The sequence below is a fragment of the Mizuhopecten yessoensis genome, unplaced genomic scaffold (genome assembly GCF_002113885.1).
Source record: "Mizuhopecten yessoensis strain PY_sf001 unplaced genomic scaffold, ASM211388v2 scaffold10911, whole genome shotgun sequence".
Lineage (NCBI taxonomy): Eukaryota > Metazoa > Mollusca > Bivalvia > Pectinida > Pectinidae > Mizuhopecten > Mizuhopecten yessoensis.
The window spans coordinates 103,094-120,893 of NW_018408783.1; the positions used below are offsets into that span (position 1 = coordinate 103,094).

Here is a 17,800-nt window from a genome sequence, read left to right on the forward strand (position 1 = left end):
GTTCAAGTTCCAAATGTCTGCTTTCACTTTCGCTTTTCCGGGAAAGGGGACGAGCTATTATATATAAATAATATAATTTTAATTGTGTGTTATTAAGCATTATTACAGAATATGAAAGTGATATTGATTATTTAAATTATTTAAATCATTGTTTAAATTTCGTTCTACCTTGTCTAGTATACGTAGTGAAAAGGCGAAATGTTTAAGCTAAAATTCAAAATATTTATGCTCCCTTTTTCTGGAACTCTTTGATGTCGTGAAATTAAAAAAAGGTGTATCACGAATACGGGGGAGTGACCGACTCGCAATTCTGAAATACGTGTTTGAATGGAGCTCTCGCAAGCCGTAATTGACAGTTTGTCAATCGTCGGTGATTCTGCTCATGTCCCTAACAAATGTTACCAGAGATTGCTCGATGCTGCATTCGATGGAGTTGTGGACTCGGAACAAAGAAATCGAATATCGGGTAGGCTTAACGTAACAGAGTTATGCCACAGGGGCTCGGTTTCGATACATTTGTATTTGTATACACATTCTTAAACCTTATAAAAATTGAGGGTACCGGGATACGTGACCGTACCCAAGTCGGATCACCAAACCATCACTTTATTCATTCATTGAAAAATCTCGGGAGGAATTATTTTCATTTATGGTTGTATCAAAGGAAGAATATCGATAGGTGTTTTTACCACAGGAGCCTGAAGATCTGTCAATAATGAATAATAACAGTAATACAAAAAAATACCTCTAATATGCTTAAAAAATAGACAGGAGGGCAACGGCAGATTTACCGCTCTTCGTTTTCAGCTAAGTTTTCTCGCACAAAACTGAAAATTTCCACAGAAACCCAAACTCCTATGCAGTCTATGATGACTACTGATGTACACTACAGATCGTTTTGTGGAACAACATGCTTGCTTATAACCTATTACCACAGGAGCCTGAAGTTCTGTCAATAATGAATAATAACAGTAATACAAAAAAAAATACCAATAATATGCTTAAAAAATTACCACAGGTGTCTGTACTCCAACAATGTTAGAGGTTTTACACGGCGAAAAACTTTTGACAGGCGCCGCGGCAAAATCATATCCGATTGAAAAAAGGCCGACCAGCGGCCTCTCATGTTATGGGAGTAAGGTGTCTGAAGTTCTGTCAATAATGAATAATAACAGTAATACATTTTTTTTGTTACCTATTTAAGCATATTATAGGTGGTTTTTTTTGTATTACTGTTAATAATCATTTTTGACAGAACTTCAGGCTCCTGTGGTTTTTACAAACGAAATTGGCACCTGGGGCTCACTTGAGATATTTATAGAACGTTCTGAAGTCACCAATCAGCGTTCCCAGTTTTTTGGCGCCTGTCAAAAGTTTTTCGCCGTGTTAAACCTCTAACATTGTTAGAGTAGATGGCACCCCAAACCTCTAGAGGCAGACAGCAGCTTGGTTTATAGCTACATCAACACAGATAAGTTTACTATCAGACACAGACACTTATAAAATCAGTTTTTGCAAATTTCAGGACCCAAATTTAATCAAGGCTTAAATTTTTCAGTATCTAATTACACTTCAAACGAATATTTTATAATGGACCCCTCCATATCAATGCATGATAAAGTCTACTAAAGTTACATAGGGGTGAAAGGGTTAACCCTTACTGCTCACTCCAGTGACTTGGAATGGAGTATGATTGGTGTTAGCGTCTGTGTTGTATGTATGTATGTAACAGTATCACTAGAGTTACCTTCTTATGCCTTCAGGTCGATGTATGTGTGTTATATACATTTACCCATATGAAATAAAGATGACAAAGATGGGCGATATGAATGCCAAACGGAAATAACAAATTCAACATAAATCACTTGCAAACTCTCTAGATTTTATCATTTCCTTTTCGGAATGCCAACTAAAATCATTTCAATTCTTCGATGAAGGTTTGAACAATCACACCGTTCTTTTTTCTCTGGCCTAACGTACCTGTTGATACTTGGTTATAGGAGACGAGGCTTTCGGTGGTGTTGATAAGGCTGCATTGAAGGAGGCATACGCTGGACTGGTGTCCTGTATCATCGAAGCTACCAAGCATGACACAGAGGCTGCCTCACTCGAGTAAGTTTTCCCAGATTTCCTTACAACTTTAGCTTGTTACTGCACACATTAAAATATATCTAGATTCACTTGCAGATCCAGCAGTCACTTTGTGGTGTTTAGGTCATCTGAGACATAGACTTTTGTCTGTCATCATGTGTCGTCCAATGTCTCTCCAAAGACCCACAAAGTTTTTCTGATACAGGCCCATTGGATCTCTTTCTTATTTTTACTAATCAAAACGTGTTCTAATAAATTTGTCCTGAAGTTTTCTTTTGCCAAGGATTTGCACTTTTGTAAAATAATTAGGTGTTTCTGACCATTCAAGGGGATTTGATGGGGATTGCATTTTCAAATTATCAGAAATATTCCCCCAAAAAATAAATCTTTAGTATCCACTTTAATTAACCCCCTTACTCTTACAAACTCAACTCCCTATTTAGGGCACTTATTGAAATGATATAAGCCACCCCATCCATTCCTAGACACGCTACATTCTGGCTCTCTCCTGTTCACAAAATATAATGCTATATATATACACTTAATATCAGACACTACAATTTTACAGTGTTTTAGAGTAAAAAAGAAGTTTTGAAATTCTCTCTGGGAATGTGTCTGATAGTTATGTCGCCCTACAGCAACAGACACAGCCTAGTTTTAGTTATCTAGTGCACCCCTCAACTAATTTTTCTAGCACCTGACTTATCACAGCAAATATGGTACATTATAATCTGTTTTAAGACAAAAGAATGATTTTAATTGCATTTGTGTACAGGCAGTAGATGTGCAGTAGATTGGCTTACACAGTTGAAGTGACATGGTGTAGATGGTTGAACTTGCAATGTTAATGAGGGTTAATCACTAAATTGTGAATGTGCTATAGGAGAAAGCACGTGAGCTTTGGTACCAACAGCAAACTTACTTCTTAATTGCCTTAATTTAAACTATTTTAGATTCTTAAAAATTTAATTAACATCTTCAAACAGAGGGTTGATGAATATTTTTCTGACCATACAGAGCTGTGCTAGAAGACTGTAAATTCACTGCCGACAGAATCAAAGCCTTCATATCAAGTTACCAGGTAAGTTCTATCAATCATAACTCAAAAATGTTAATAGGTGTTAAAACGATGCCAATGCAAGAATAAACAATATGATATATTAATTCATGGTGTTAAGAGAGAATGCATCAAAATACCAGTACTGTAGTTTCAATCTACATAAATGTAACTGAGGTAATATTTTTTTCGATCCCTTCTCTAGGAGTCAAACCTGTGACCTTTGGTTTACTAGTCTTACGCTCTACTGAATGAGCGTAAAAAAAAATCTCCCTAGCTGAGTCAGTAGGAAGCAGCTAGTATTTTACCATGGTGACATAAACATACTGGTATACATACATTGAACAGGATTTCTCCTGCCCTTTTATTATCTCATGAGTTGGACCCATTCCTTTCTGATTTTCTGAAACAAAATTTCTCAAATCTAAAACGAAAAGAAAAATAAAGAAAAAGAAAAAAAACAAGGCCTGCTTGTTGTTTTGCTTTCACACTTTATGCTGTACACAGTTCCTATGAGTTGTTCAGCATTTTGATTTCCCTAAAACTGAACTGGCATCAAAAGAGCAAGCCTGTCTGCAAGATATTTGAATGAAATATTTACTGAAGATACATTTTAACTTGGGACATATTTTTCATTCACTGATTTTTAGGTCACCTGAGCTTTAGCTCAAGTGACCTATTGCTATCCGTTTTCATCCGTCGTCGTCCGTCGTCCATCGTCCGTTAACATTTTACATTTCAAACTTAAAGTCAAGTTCTGCTGGGCCGATTGAACTGAAAGTTGGTAGGAATGATCGCCTCATGGTCCTGACAAAGTGTTGTTATTTTTCGGGTCGATCAGAAATCCAATATGGCCGCCACGGCCGCCATTTTGAAAACCTATTTCAAACTTAAAGTCAAGTTCTGCTGGACCGATTGAACTGAAAGTTGGTAGGAATGATCGCCTCATGGTCCTGACAAAGTGTTGTTATTTTTCGGGTCGATCAGAAATCCAATATGGCCGCCACGGCCGCCATTTTGAAAACCTATTTCAAACTTAAAGTCAAGTTCTGCTGGACCGATTGAACTGAAAGTTGGTAGGAATGATCGCCTCATGGTCCTGACAAAGTGTTGTTATTTTTCGGGTCAATCAGAAATACAATTTGGCTGCCATGGCCGCTATTTTGCTACTAAGTTCTAATAGGCCGATCTCACTTAAAATTGGTCTAGGAATGATCAGCTCATGGTCCTGACAAAGTTAAGTTAACATTATACTATTTTTTACTCAAATTGGTACATATTTCAACAACAAAAATAAATACTGTAGACTCAGGTGACCGTTTAGGCCTATGGGCCTCTTGTTGTATACAGAATGTTATTTGTCAAAAGCTACAAATTGTCTTGTTAAAATATCCTTTTGTTGATGCTGTCTGGTTTTTTATGTTTTAATGAGAGGTAAGATGTCTCAATTTGTAAGGTAGATGTATTTAAGAGTGCTTGCTTTAAAACAAACAATTAACAGAATATTCATTATGACAAAGAAGGGTCGTGGTGGCCAAGTGGTTAATTAGAAGGCGTCTGACATTCTGCTACTACTAGCCCTCCACCACTGGTCGCGGGTTCGAGGCTTACGCGGGGCAGTCGCCAGGTACTGGCAGTAGGTCGGTGGTTTATTTTCTCCGGGTACTCAAGATTTCCTCCACCACCAAAACCTGGCACATCCTTAAATGACCATAGCTGTACTATATTAATAGGACGTAAAACACAAACAAACCAAACCAGGTTGTCAACAAGTTATTGATAAGTTAAGATTGTGTTATAAATGTTTCACTTTGTTAGACATGATTTACCAAATAGCTGTGGTATATGCATTTTCATTTTGTAATGTATATGTTTGTGAACAACTAGCTTAACTGTGAACAAAAAGCTGTGAGTTTAAATTTTAACAGCATTAAAGGGCTCACACAACTTAATACTATATGTTATAACTAAGCTTTTGGGCTAATAGCTTTTATATTTGAAGTTCAACACTAGTGACAACTGTCTAGATTCACAGATACATACCTGACACAGGCTTCATAAGGCATTTTTTGGCGGGGATAAGAGCACTATAAGCGTCTGCTTTTCAGACAACCTGAAGTTTACGAGCCAAACCGGTGAAGTGGGACGGGAACACCCCCTGACATTTGACCCCATATCAATCCGCCATCACATATTAAAATCTACTAAAGCTATACAATTTTCTAAAGTTTATTATCTGTAGATTTCATTCAATATAAAATATGTCAACAATTGCCTATCTAAATTAATTAGAGGCTCTGTATTAACCCGGACAAATTTTAGGTAGGGATGACAATTGTATAAAACACTTGCTAATAGGCTGATTTAGTTGTGCGAGTCCTTAAAGATACATAAGTTATGAAAATTAGCACTAATAAGTAAAGGCTTAATTTGTACTTTCAGAAATTGCCACTTATTGTATTATTTATTTAACATATTCAAACTCAAAACAGTTCCATTTTGTAAGCAAATGTACCCTTTTTGTTAATGCAGTAAAAACATTGCCCTGTTTGATTGACACATAATCTTTCTGACAGGTGATCGATATGAGCTACATGAGTAACAGGGATCTGCTCATTCTGCTGTATTTAATAAACATTTGTTCTGCATTTTTTGGTACTTAATTGTTTATCTTTCAGGAAAGGAAACAAATTCTGCAGATTTTGCTTGGAAAGTAAGTAATCAACTAGTGATTCTCTAAGGAAGGACTCACAAGGGGAGTGTATTTATGAAAATATTTTGTTCTCTTTTTTCTGTTGTCTTATAAAGCTACCTGTTGTTTTTTTTTAAACTTCCTGAATATTTTATAAAATTGAAAGTTCTATAAAACATGACTACGGTTTGTTTTTGTTCTTTGTATGTAGTATGTTAAGCTGTAATACAAAAAGAAACATCATTTAAAAACTGTTATTAAGCAAAGTGTCAAAAAAAAATATTGTGAGATCTTGATTTGTTAATTGAGGCCCCTGAGAAAACAGGTAAAAACATCACTGACCTATATTGTCCTAATTTGCTTATGTTATCTGACGTCTCTGTCTTTCTCTCAGAAACTCATCATATTTTGTATCGAACAAAGACTCACCTTATTTTGTATTTTACAGTGTTGGAGTTACTCCCCCTCACATAGTCGACGTGGATTGGAGATTAGATTACTATATCAAGGTGATATAAGCTTGTCAAATAAAAACATCTTTTGTACAGATCAAACTTCTTCTTTCAAATGAAATTTTGAAGGTTTATCCTTCGTTCTCACTATGCCAGGTGATTTTTTTGTTCAATCCCAAGTAGCTCTCATATATCAACATAATACAAAGGTGAAATGTTCCTTTATTGGTTGTTCCAACCCTAGTACATTATGTATGACATGCCTGGGAGCTGATACCATAGTAATGTGTACCTTGTTTCCCATTCCCGTTATTTTACACAACCATATACATGTACGTCGAGCTTCGGCTTATTTTCATTTTTGGTGAAACTAAGATTTCAAAGGCGTAATTTTTAGTTGCATGAAAAAATATGATGTCATAAAGTTTCATTTATGATTTTTTCAAATTGTTGCAAATATAAATCATATAGGTGATAGTTGATTGTAAGTGCAGTTTAGCTGGACAGGGTAAATGTGGCACCTACCTGGAATCCAATATATATTTCAAGATCAGGTTACTTTCAAAGATGGCTTATTATCTAGATATGTTTGGCTGTATCCAAGGCCTGTTTCCAAACAAGGCATATTATGTAGAATTAAGGGTACTTGTACGGCAGCTTGATGTGTCATTGAAGCTTACATTGGACCTTTTTTTGAAGTCTTAGGGATGATGAATTATCACAGTACCTTTGTAGCAATTTACTGAAAAATCTCTATTTTTATCCCAATATACACATCTGGATGTTTTTACTCTGTGTTTTGTTTCACTCTGGGATTTTGGTTTCAGAATAACCACCTAGAGAAGGTGAATCAGGCTGTCTACCTGATATCTCTGAAGACAGAGGTAAGAGGTACAAGTAGGGAGTATACATCATTATTTAGCTACATTGATTCGGAGACTACTAATTTGCGGACAGATTTCCCCTATTTCTGTTCAAACTTGTTCCATATGAACAGCTACTGATATTATTACCTGTTCCAGTACTATTTACACATCAGCAAAATCAATGTCTGCATCTCAATTCCCCAAAAAATATAGGAAATGAACTTGTGATGATTTGAGATATATAAAAGAGAGTGACTTTACCTTTGAACTAATTACAGGTGTCAGGTGTAGGTAAATGAGATTCTGACTTTACCCGCGAACTTATTACAGACATAGGTATGTAAATGAGATTCTGACTTGACCTGTGGACTCATTACAGGCATAGGTATGTAAATGAGATTCTGAATTTACCTTTGGACTAATTACAGGCATTGGTATGTAAATGAGATTCTGACTTTACCTTTGGATTTATTACAGGCATAGGTATGTAAATGAGATTCTGACTTTACCTTTGGACTAATTACAGGCATAGGTATGTAAATGAGATTCTGACTTTACCTTTGGACTAATTACAGGCATAGGTATGTAAATGAGATTCTGACTTTACCTTTGGACTAATTACAGGCATAGGTATGTAAATGAGATTCTGACTTTACCTTTGGACTAATTACAGGCATAGGTATGTAAATGAGATTCTGACTTTACCTTTGGACTAATTACAGGCATAGGTATGTAAATGAGATTCTGACTTTACCTTTGGACTAATTACAGGCATAGGTATGTAAATGAGATTCTGACTTTACCTTTGGACTAATTACAGGCATAGGTATGTAAATGAGATTCTGACTTTACCTTTGGACTAATTACAGGCATAGGTATGTAAATGAGATTCTGACTTTACCTTTGGACTAATTACAGGCATAGGTATGTAAATGAGATTCTGACTTTACCTTTGGACTAATTACAGGCATAGGTATGTAAATGAGATTCTGACTTTACCTTTGGACTCATTACAGGCATAGGTATGTAAATGAGATTCTGACTTTACCTTTGGACTAATTACAGGCATAGGTATGTAAATGAGATTCTGACTTTACCTTTGGACTCATTACAGGCATAGGTATGTAAATGAGATTCTGACTTTACCTTTGGACTAATTACAGGCATAGGTATGTAAATGAGATTCTGACTTTACCTGTGGACTCATTACAGGCATAGGTATGTAAATGAGATTCTGACTTTACCTTTGGACTAATTACAGGCATAGGTATGTAAATGAGATTCTGACTTTACCTGTGGACTCATTACAGGCATAGGTATGTAAATGAGATTCTGACTTTACCTTTGGACTAATTACAGGCATAGGTATGTAAATGAGATTCTGACTTTACCTGTGGACTCATTACAGGCATAGGTATGTAAATGAGATTCTGACTTTACCTTTGGACTAATTACAGGCATAGGTATGTAAATGAGATTCTGACTTTACCTGTGGACTCATTACAGGCATAGGTATGTAAATGAGATTCTGACTTTACCTTTGGACTAATTACAGGCATAGGTATGTAAATGAGATTCTGACTTTACCTGTGGACTCATTACAGGCATAGGTATGTAAATGAGATTCTGACTTTACCTTTGGACTAATTACAGGCATAGGTATGTAAATGAGATTCTGACTTTACCTGTGGACTCATTACAGGCATAGGTATGTAAATGAGATTCTGACTTTACCTTTGGACTAATTACAGGCATAGGTATGTAAATGAGATTCTGACTTTACCTGTGGACTCATTACAGGCATAGGTATGTAAATGAGATTCTGACTTTACCTTTGGACTAATTACAGGCATAGGTATGTAAATGAGATTCTGACTTTACCTGTGGACTCATTACAGGCATAGGTATGTAAATGAGATTCTGACTTTACCTTTGGACTAATTACAGGCATAGGTATGTAAATGAGATTCTGACTTTACCTGTGGACTCATTACAGGCATAGGTATGTAAATGAGATTCTGACTTTACCTTTGGACTAATTACAGGCATAGGTATGTAAATGAGATTCTGACTTTACCTGTGGACTCATTACAGGCATAGGTATGTAAATGAGATTCTGACTTTACCTTTGGACTAATTACAGGCATAGGTATGTAAATGAGATTCTGACTTTACCTGTGGACTCATTACAGGCATAGGTATGTAAATGAGATTCTGACTTTACCTTTGGACTAATTACAGGCATAGGTATGTAAATGAGATTCTGACTTTACCTGTGGACTCATTACAGGCATAGGTATGTAAATGAGATTCTGACTTTACCTTTGGACTAATTACAGGCATAGGTATGTAAATGAGATTCTGACTTTACCTGTGGACTCATTACAGGCATAGGTATGTAAATGAGATTCTGACTTTACCTTTGGACTAATTACAGGCATAGGTATGTAAATGAGATTCTGACTTTACCTGTGGACTCATTACAGGCATAGGTATGTAAATGAGATTCTGACTTTACCTTTGGACTAATTACAGGCATAGGTATGTAAATGAGATTCTGACTTTACCTGTGGACTCATTACAGGCATAGGTATGTAAATGAGATTCTGACTTTACCTTTGGACTAATTACAGGCATAGGTATGTAAATGAGATTCTGACTTTACCTGTGGACTCATTACAGGCATAGGTATGTAAATGAGATTCTGACTTTACCTTTGGACTAATTACAGACATAGGTATGTAAATGAGATTCTGACTTTACCTTTGGACTAATTACAGGCATAGGTATGTAAATGAGATTCTGACTTTACCTGTGGACTCATTACAGGCATAGGTATGTAAATGAGATTCTGACTTTACCTTTGGACTAATTACAGGCATAGGTATGTAAATGAGATTCTGACTTTACCTGTGGACTCATTACAGGCATAGGTATGTAAATGAGATTCTGACTTTACCTTTGGACTAATTACAGGCATAGGTATGTAAATGAGATTCTGACTTTACCTGTGGACTCATTACAGGCATAGGTATGTAAATGAGATTCTGACTTTACCTTTGGACTAATTACAGGCATAGGTATGTAAATGAGATTCTGACTTTACCTGTGGACTCATTACAGGCATAGGTATGTAAATGAGATTCTGACTTTACCTTTGGACTAATTACAGGCATAGGTATGTAAATGAGATTCTGACTTTACCTGTGGACTCATTACAGGCATAGGTATGTAAATGAGATTCTGACTTTACCTTTGGACTAATTACAGGCATAGGTATGTAAATGAGATTCTGACTTTACCTGTGGACTCATTACAGGCATAGGTATGTAAATGAGATTCTGACTTTACCTTTGGACTAATTACAGGCATAGGTATGTAAATGAGATTCTGACTTTACCTGTGGACTCATTACAGGCATAGGTATGTAAATGAGATTCTGACTTTACCTTTGGACTAATTACAGGCATAGGTATGTAAATGAGATTCTGACTTTACCTGTGGACTCATTACAGGCATAGGTATGTAAATGAGATTCTGACTTTACCTTTGGACTAATTACAGGCATAGGTATGTAAATGAGATTCTGACTTTACCTGTGGACTCATTACAGGCATAGGTATGTAAATGAGATTCTGACTTTACCTTTGGACTAATTACAGGCATAGGTATGTAAATGAGATTCTGACTTTACCTGTGGACTCATTACAGGCATAGGTATGTAAATGAGATTCTGACTTTACCTTTGGACTAATTACAGGCATAGGTATGTAAATGAGATTCTGACTTTACCTGTGGACTCATTACAGGCATAGGTATGTAAATGAGATTCTGACTTTACCTGTGGACTCATTACAGGCATAGGTATGTAAATGAGATTCTGACTTTACCTTTGGACTAATTACAGACATAGGTATGTAAATGAGATTCTGACTTTACCTGTGGACTCATTACAGGCATAGGTATGTAAATGAGATTCTGACTTTACCTGTGGACTCATTACAGGCATAGGTATGTAAATGAGATTCTGACTTTACCTGTGGACTCATTACAGGCATAGGTATGTAAATGAGATTCTGACTTTACCTTTGGACTAATTACAGGCATAGGTATGTAAATGAGATTCTGACTTTACCTTTGGACTAATTACAGGCATAGGTATGTAAATGAGATTCTGACTTTACCTGTGGACTCATTACAGGCATAGGTATGTAAATGAGATTCTGACTTTACCTGTGGACTCATTACAGGCATAGGTATGTAAATGAGATTCTGACTTTACCTTTGGACTAATTACAGGCATAGGTATGTAAATGAGATTCTGACTTTACCTTTGGACTAATTACAGGCATAGGTATGTAAATGAGATTCTGACTTTACCTGTGGACTCATTACAGGCATAGGTATGTAAATGAGATTCTGACTTTACCTGTGGACTCATTACAGGCATAGGTATGTAAATGAGATTCTGACTTTACCTTTGGACTAATTACAGGCATAGGTATGTAAATGAGATTCTGACTTTACCTGTGGACTCATTACAGGCATAGGTATGTAAATGAGATTCTGACTTTACCTGTGGACTCATTACAGGCATAGGTATGTAAATGAGATTCTGACTTTACCTTTGGACTAATTACAGGCATAGGTATGTAAATGAGATTCTGACTTTACCTGTGGACTCATTACAGGCATAGGTATGTAAATGAGATTCTGACTTTACCTGTGGACTCATTACAGGCATAGGTATGTAAATGAGATTCTGACTTTACCTTTGGACTAATTACAGGCATAGGTATGTAAATGAGATTCTGACTTTACCTGTGGACTCATTACAGGCATAGGTATGTAAATGAGATTCTGACTTTACCTTTGGACTAATTACAGGCATAGGTATGTAAATGAGATTCTGACTTTACCTGTGGACTCATTACAGGCATAGGTATGTAAATGAGATTCTGACTTTACCTGTGGACTCATTACAGGCATAGGTATGTAAATGAGATTCTGACTTTACCTGTGGACTCATTACAGGCATAGGTATGTAAATGAGATTCTGACTTTACCTGTGGACTCATTACAGGCATAGGTATGTAAATGAGATTCTGACTTTACCTTTGGACTAATTACAGGCATAGGTATGTAAATGAGATTCTGACTTTACCTTTGGACTAATTACAGGCATAGGTATGTAAATGAGATTCTGACTTTACCTGTGGACTCATTACAGGCATAGGTATGTAAATGAGATTCTGACTTTACCTTTGGACTAATTACAGGCATAGGTATGTAAATGAGATTCTGACTTTACCTGTGGACTCATTACAGGCATAGGTATGTAAATGAGATTCTGACTTTACCTTTGGACTAATTACAGGCATAGGTATGTAAATGAGATTCTGACTTTACCTGTGGACTCATTACAGGCATAGGTATGTAAATGAGATTCTGACTTTACCTTTGGACTAATTACAGACATAGGTATGTAAATGAGATTTTGACTTTACCTGTGGACTAATTACAGGCATAGGTATGTAAATGAGATTCTGACTTTACCTGTGGACTTATTACAGGCATAGATAAGTAAATGACATTTTGACTTAACCTGTGGACTAATTACAGGCATAGGTATGTAAATGACCTTTTGACTTTACCTGTGGACTAATTACAGGCATAGGTATGTAAATTACCTTTTGACTTTACCTGTGGACTAATTACAGGCATAGGTATGTAAATGACATTTTGACTTTACCTGTGGACTAATTACAGGTATAGGTATGTAAATGACATTTTGACTTACCTGTGGACTAATTACAGGCATAGGTATGTAAATGACATTTTGACTTTACCTGTGGACTAATTACAGGTACCAGGGAAACCAGGTATTCAGGACGTACAGTTCTCCTGTACACAAGAACAGTTACAGGTAAGAAAACGTCTCAAAATAATCATTGACCTACTAAGTGGAGCACTAAATGAGTGAATGTCTGATAACTGATTTTGTTCATTGACCTTTTGATTATTTTTAATAAAGCACTTAATCAGTAAATTTGAGACTTTCATATTTGTAGATCTTGAAATTCATATCTATTTATATACAAATGATTTTTTCATTTTAGAAGTGCTAATCATGAAAGTTGAGGCATGATTCATTAATTGCTAGTAATATACAAGTTATTTTTTCATCGTCAACTTGTTATTGTCAGTGTTGTTAAATATTTTTTCATATGTTTCCATTTATTTCAGGATTTTGTTGGAAAATTAAAAGATGCTACGAAGTGTTTAGAGAAAATCAGTGCATCACAGTAGTGCAAGGCGTAAAAGACATTTTGATAGGATAGTATACTTGTTTGCGGGGCCAAATTATGTGTAAAAATGGTATTATAAGTGATATGAAGTGTAAGTATGCTGCCTACAACATGATATAGAGAACACTAGTGTGATTAAGGTTAAAGGTCATTTGTAATCTGCATACCAGGGAATTTCGTCAAGTCAAACTTTCGCCCTTAAATCAATTTTCGCCCACGGCAGTGTTTATTTTGCCCTTCATATTTAATTAATATGTTTGTAGTGCTATTTACTTCTGTTCGCTGTAATGACAATACATGTAAATTTGCCCTCATAAGGCAAGATGACAAAGACAAAATCAAACTGCAGCGAAAATTGCCTGGTATGCAGCATTAATAACAAATATTGAATAAAAAAAAAATATGCGATGTGTGGAAGTCATTTCTGATATTTATAAATGTCCCTATTTGAAAAATAGCAATTTAACAAACCTCAACTCACTTTTATAAACTTTCGAGGTTTGGTTCATAATGTGAGATTGTTGCTTGCCTGATCAATCTTTGCTATTCTGTTTATCCCAAAACGGTTTTGCTTATTTGTGTACTTTAGAGAAATACTTTGTTGAAAAACCTTTCCTTTCCCAACGAAACATCCTTAAATTTTTTAATTCACATCGTCCAAGATTTATGAGATGACGTGTTTAAGTATCGATAGAATTTGTATCCGCTCTTTTTATTCACCTATAAACCTAGCCGTATAACCATTTTATGAAGAGCAAATCTAGCCACTATAGACGGGACGTGTTTCTACACTGGTGTTGTTTATATTAACATAATTATTACAGGATATGTGCAATAGCACCAAATATATTATTTTTTCTCTATGTTTGACTAAGTTGGAACAAAAGATTTAGGTTTTCTCCTTAAAGATGATTCAATGCTATAGTACGGGTAAATTTCTTCTCATTTTGATGGCAGTTTTTCCATTATGATTCAAATTTTAAAAAGATGAACTTAGAAAGCTCTTCTAAGTCAATATAATATTCTACTGATGTATTAATTAAAAACTGTAACGAAGTGTATATGAAAATATTGAACTTCCATGTTTGAGTACAATGTATCCATTTAGATCCAGTTTTATCACACAATGTACTGTGTTATCTCAGTGAATATACCCTTGTCATATTTTTTTGCGTATTAACCCATGTAATATGTCCTATCAGCCCTGTGATTGGTTGTAAGTTTGAATTGTTTTGATTGTGACGTCACGCCTAGGAGGCTTGGTAAATTGAAAAGTTCTTAGACTCGTTTTCATAAATCTCATATGAAATGGAAACTCATGTAAGATTCCATATATATATCAACCTCATTTAGTTAGAGGTAACTATACAACAAATGAATTCTGTTGTTTAAGATGAGCAGAAATGTATTTATTTTTTGTTTAAGATTTTTGAGATTTGGCATTTATACCCTGACATTCAAGTTATTTTCAGTTTTAATAATTTTTTAAATGTCAACTACTAGACTATATAATTTCTGTGAATGTGTCATAAAACTGATGCAGTTTAGATAATACATGAGAGTTCAATTTCTATACTAAATCAATAGTAATACATAGTTATAGAGAAATGCTTGTATGTGTATGTTGTATATCAATAAAAAGAGATATCATAAATGCATTGTTTTTGTTTGGTAATTAAGATGAGTGAGAGATATACTCTAGAAACCCCAGAAATGATGTTACTATCCAGAAAGAGACATTTATGATCGAAAGATCGATACACTGATCCTGTGGCTAAGAAGTAATAAAGAATGAGGAAACTGATAAAGGAGAATATGAAGTACTTAATTAATCTGGTAAATATTCCACAACGGCAAAATTCAAATATAGAACCGAAACAAAAGCAGAAAACATCAACTATACTTGTATCCTCAGAAAATGAACATCAACTCAGAACCAAGATCAAGGAAGTTCTGACTGGTAATGAAGATGAAAAAAATATGATTCACCTTCTTCATTTCTAAAGAATCCTTCACATCTTGTAAAAATATATATCATGATACGATAGAGTTATAAGTATGGGTTTTCTGGTCGTCATCATGATCTCGGAGGGAAATATGTTATATCATTGTGTGATATAAAAGTCGATGATTCTTTATTATGCTCATTAGTGAGCCTTATGATTTTGTTTTCAGTACCCGAGTTCTTGATGTGATGACGTGACATTAATGGATTTGACCTATATTTACTTGACGGGTGTGGTCATGAAGCAGAAGACGCTTACTCTTTTGGAACACCTGGTTTTACTCTCCACAGTGTACATTATGAGAAGTTCTTTTTACACAACCAATAAGATTTTCTATGTGACGTTTCAATGACTAGTACGATATGTCCACTGTCACCTTCAGTCGAAATCGACATCGATTTTATGGACAACTCGTACACATTTTACACCTTTGTGTGCATACGCTTCACTGGTCATTTGTCTGATGAAGGTGCCAGTGTACATATCGTACTAGTCATCGAAACGTCACATAGAAAATGTTAACAATGGTTTTGTTGATGCTACAGTATTATCTTTTTTCCTTGATTGTACATGTCACTGTTAGAACTGAAGACGAGCCTTGTCGAAAACGGTGTTCCCCTTTCTTTGAATTTTTAGCTCACCTGGCCCAAAGGGCCCAGTGAGCTTATGGCATGGTGCGGCATCCGGCGTCTGTCCGGCGTCAACTTTTTACTATAAACAACTTCTTCTCAGTAACCAAAAGGCCTTTGGTGATTATATTTGGCCAGAAGCATGCTTTGATGAAGGGCTACCAAGTTTGTTCAAATAAATGACCTTCATCTTTTTCAAGGTCACAGGGTCAAATATGTTCTTAACCTTTAAACGACTTCTGAAGAATAACCAAGAGGCCTAGGATAATGCCAGTAACATGCTGGGTTGAAGGATTACTAAGTTCAAATGAATGACCTTGACATCTATATTTTAAGGTCACAGGGGTCAAATTTGTTTAAAACCATTGAATGATTTCTTCTTAATAAGCAAAATCCCAAGGGTGATGATATTTGGCCATTAACATGCTGGGATGAAGGACTGCCAAGTGAATGACCTTCGCCCATATTCAAGGTCACAGTGGTGAATATATGTTTAAATCTTTAAATGAGTTGTTCCGTATAACCAAAAGGTCCAGGGTAATGATATTTTTCCAGAAGCATGCTGGGTTGGAAGACTATAAACTCTGTTCAACCTAATATTATAATGTCCTTGTTCGACATTCAAAGTCACAGGTGTCATATGTTTAAATCTTTTAATAGGTTCTTATGAATGAAACACTGATATTTTGCTTGTAGCTGTATTTTAGTCCACTTTTAAGATTACAAGTGTGAGATTAATACCAGGTGAGGGATGCAGGCCCATTGGGCCTCTTGTTAGGATAAGCTGTCTGTTGGATCTCACAATACTGTGTTAAAAATCTCCAGCTGTATTGCTTAGAATACTTATATAATTTTTCATACATGTATAATTGTCAGAGACCTAAACCCAATTGTCCGTGTACAAGATCAGAGATTTAATGCCGTGTGTTTTGTGTGAAAAGTCAAGGACTTTACCCCGGCCGTCTGTGCGAAAAGTCACTACTAACCTGGTGCGGCAGTCTAAACAGTCGGGAGCTTTCATTGTCGGACAAATGAGATACTCATTTTGGCAAATTATTCAATCTTGGTTTTTCCCATCAATTATTTTGACCAATTTTAACCCATATCTTTTTTGTTGCACGAGAGGAAACATTCGGTTTTGTTTTCTTTTGGTTTGTGAATGGACAAGATTTTAATATACTTTAAAAGTAATTACGAAGGTACCTTTTTTGCAAACGCAACTTTTACAACTAGGGAATGAAATATATACTTACCGTATAAATATATGTTTGGCACACATATATGACACTGCTTGAGTCAATTAATTATAAAATCCATTGTGCACGCTTTGTATGGATTGTAATTTAGACTCCCATATAGAATATTAATTACCAAATGTACCATAAATTTCGAGGTCAAAGTTGAAATAATCATATATTTGTATATATTTAACACTAAGAATAAATATTGGGTCAAGTTGGTAAAATAATTCCAAAGTTTTCATCAAAAATTATAATTGTCTTAAGATATGAAAACACTGAACATTGTTATGTTTCTTACATCCTTTTTGTGAGTCCTTTTAGAAATATTAAATTTCAAAATTTGAAAGTATACTAGATAGGGATAGAACCGTTACTTACAATCACCCGCAAACGCACATGTTCTAACATCAATCAAGTTATGACATATAAGATCAGATTCTAACCTTTGTGGTGTTCTA

The 17,800-nt window shown here is 35.3% G+C and overlaps 1 protein-coding gene across 1 annotated transcript; it reads left to right on the forward strand.

The window, feature by feature from the left end:
• Positions 1-252: 252 nt before the first annotated feature.
• Positions 253-15,120, forward strand: LOC110463471 (COMM domain-containing protein 3-like). Its single transcript, XM_021518088.1, has 8 exons — positions 253-466; positions 2,001-2,112; positions 3,109-3,172; positions 5,827-5,861; positions 6,289-6,349; positions 7,120-7,176; positions 13,025-13,084; positions 13,405-15,120. The coding sequence occupies exons 1-8, from the start codon at positions 328-330 to the stop codon at positions 13,465-13,467; spliced, it is 591 nt and encodes a 196-aa protein (XP_021373763.1). The 5' UTR covers positions 253-327; the 3' UTR covers positions 13,468-15,120.
• The last annotated feature ends 2,680 nt before the right edge of the window (positions 15,121-17,800 follow it).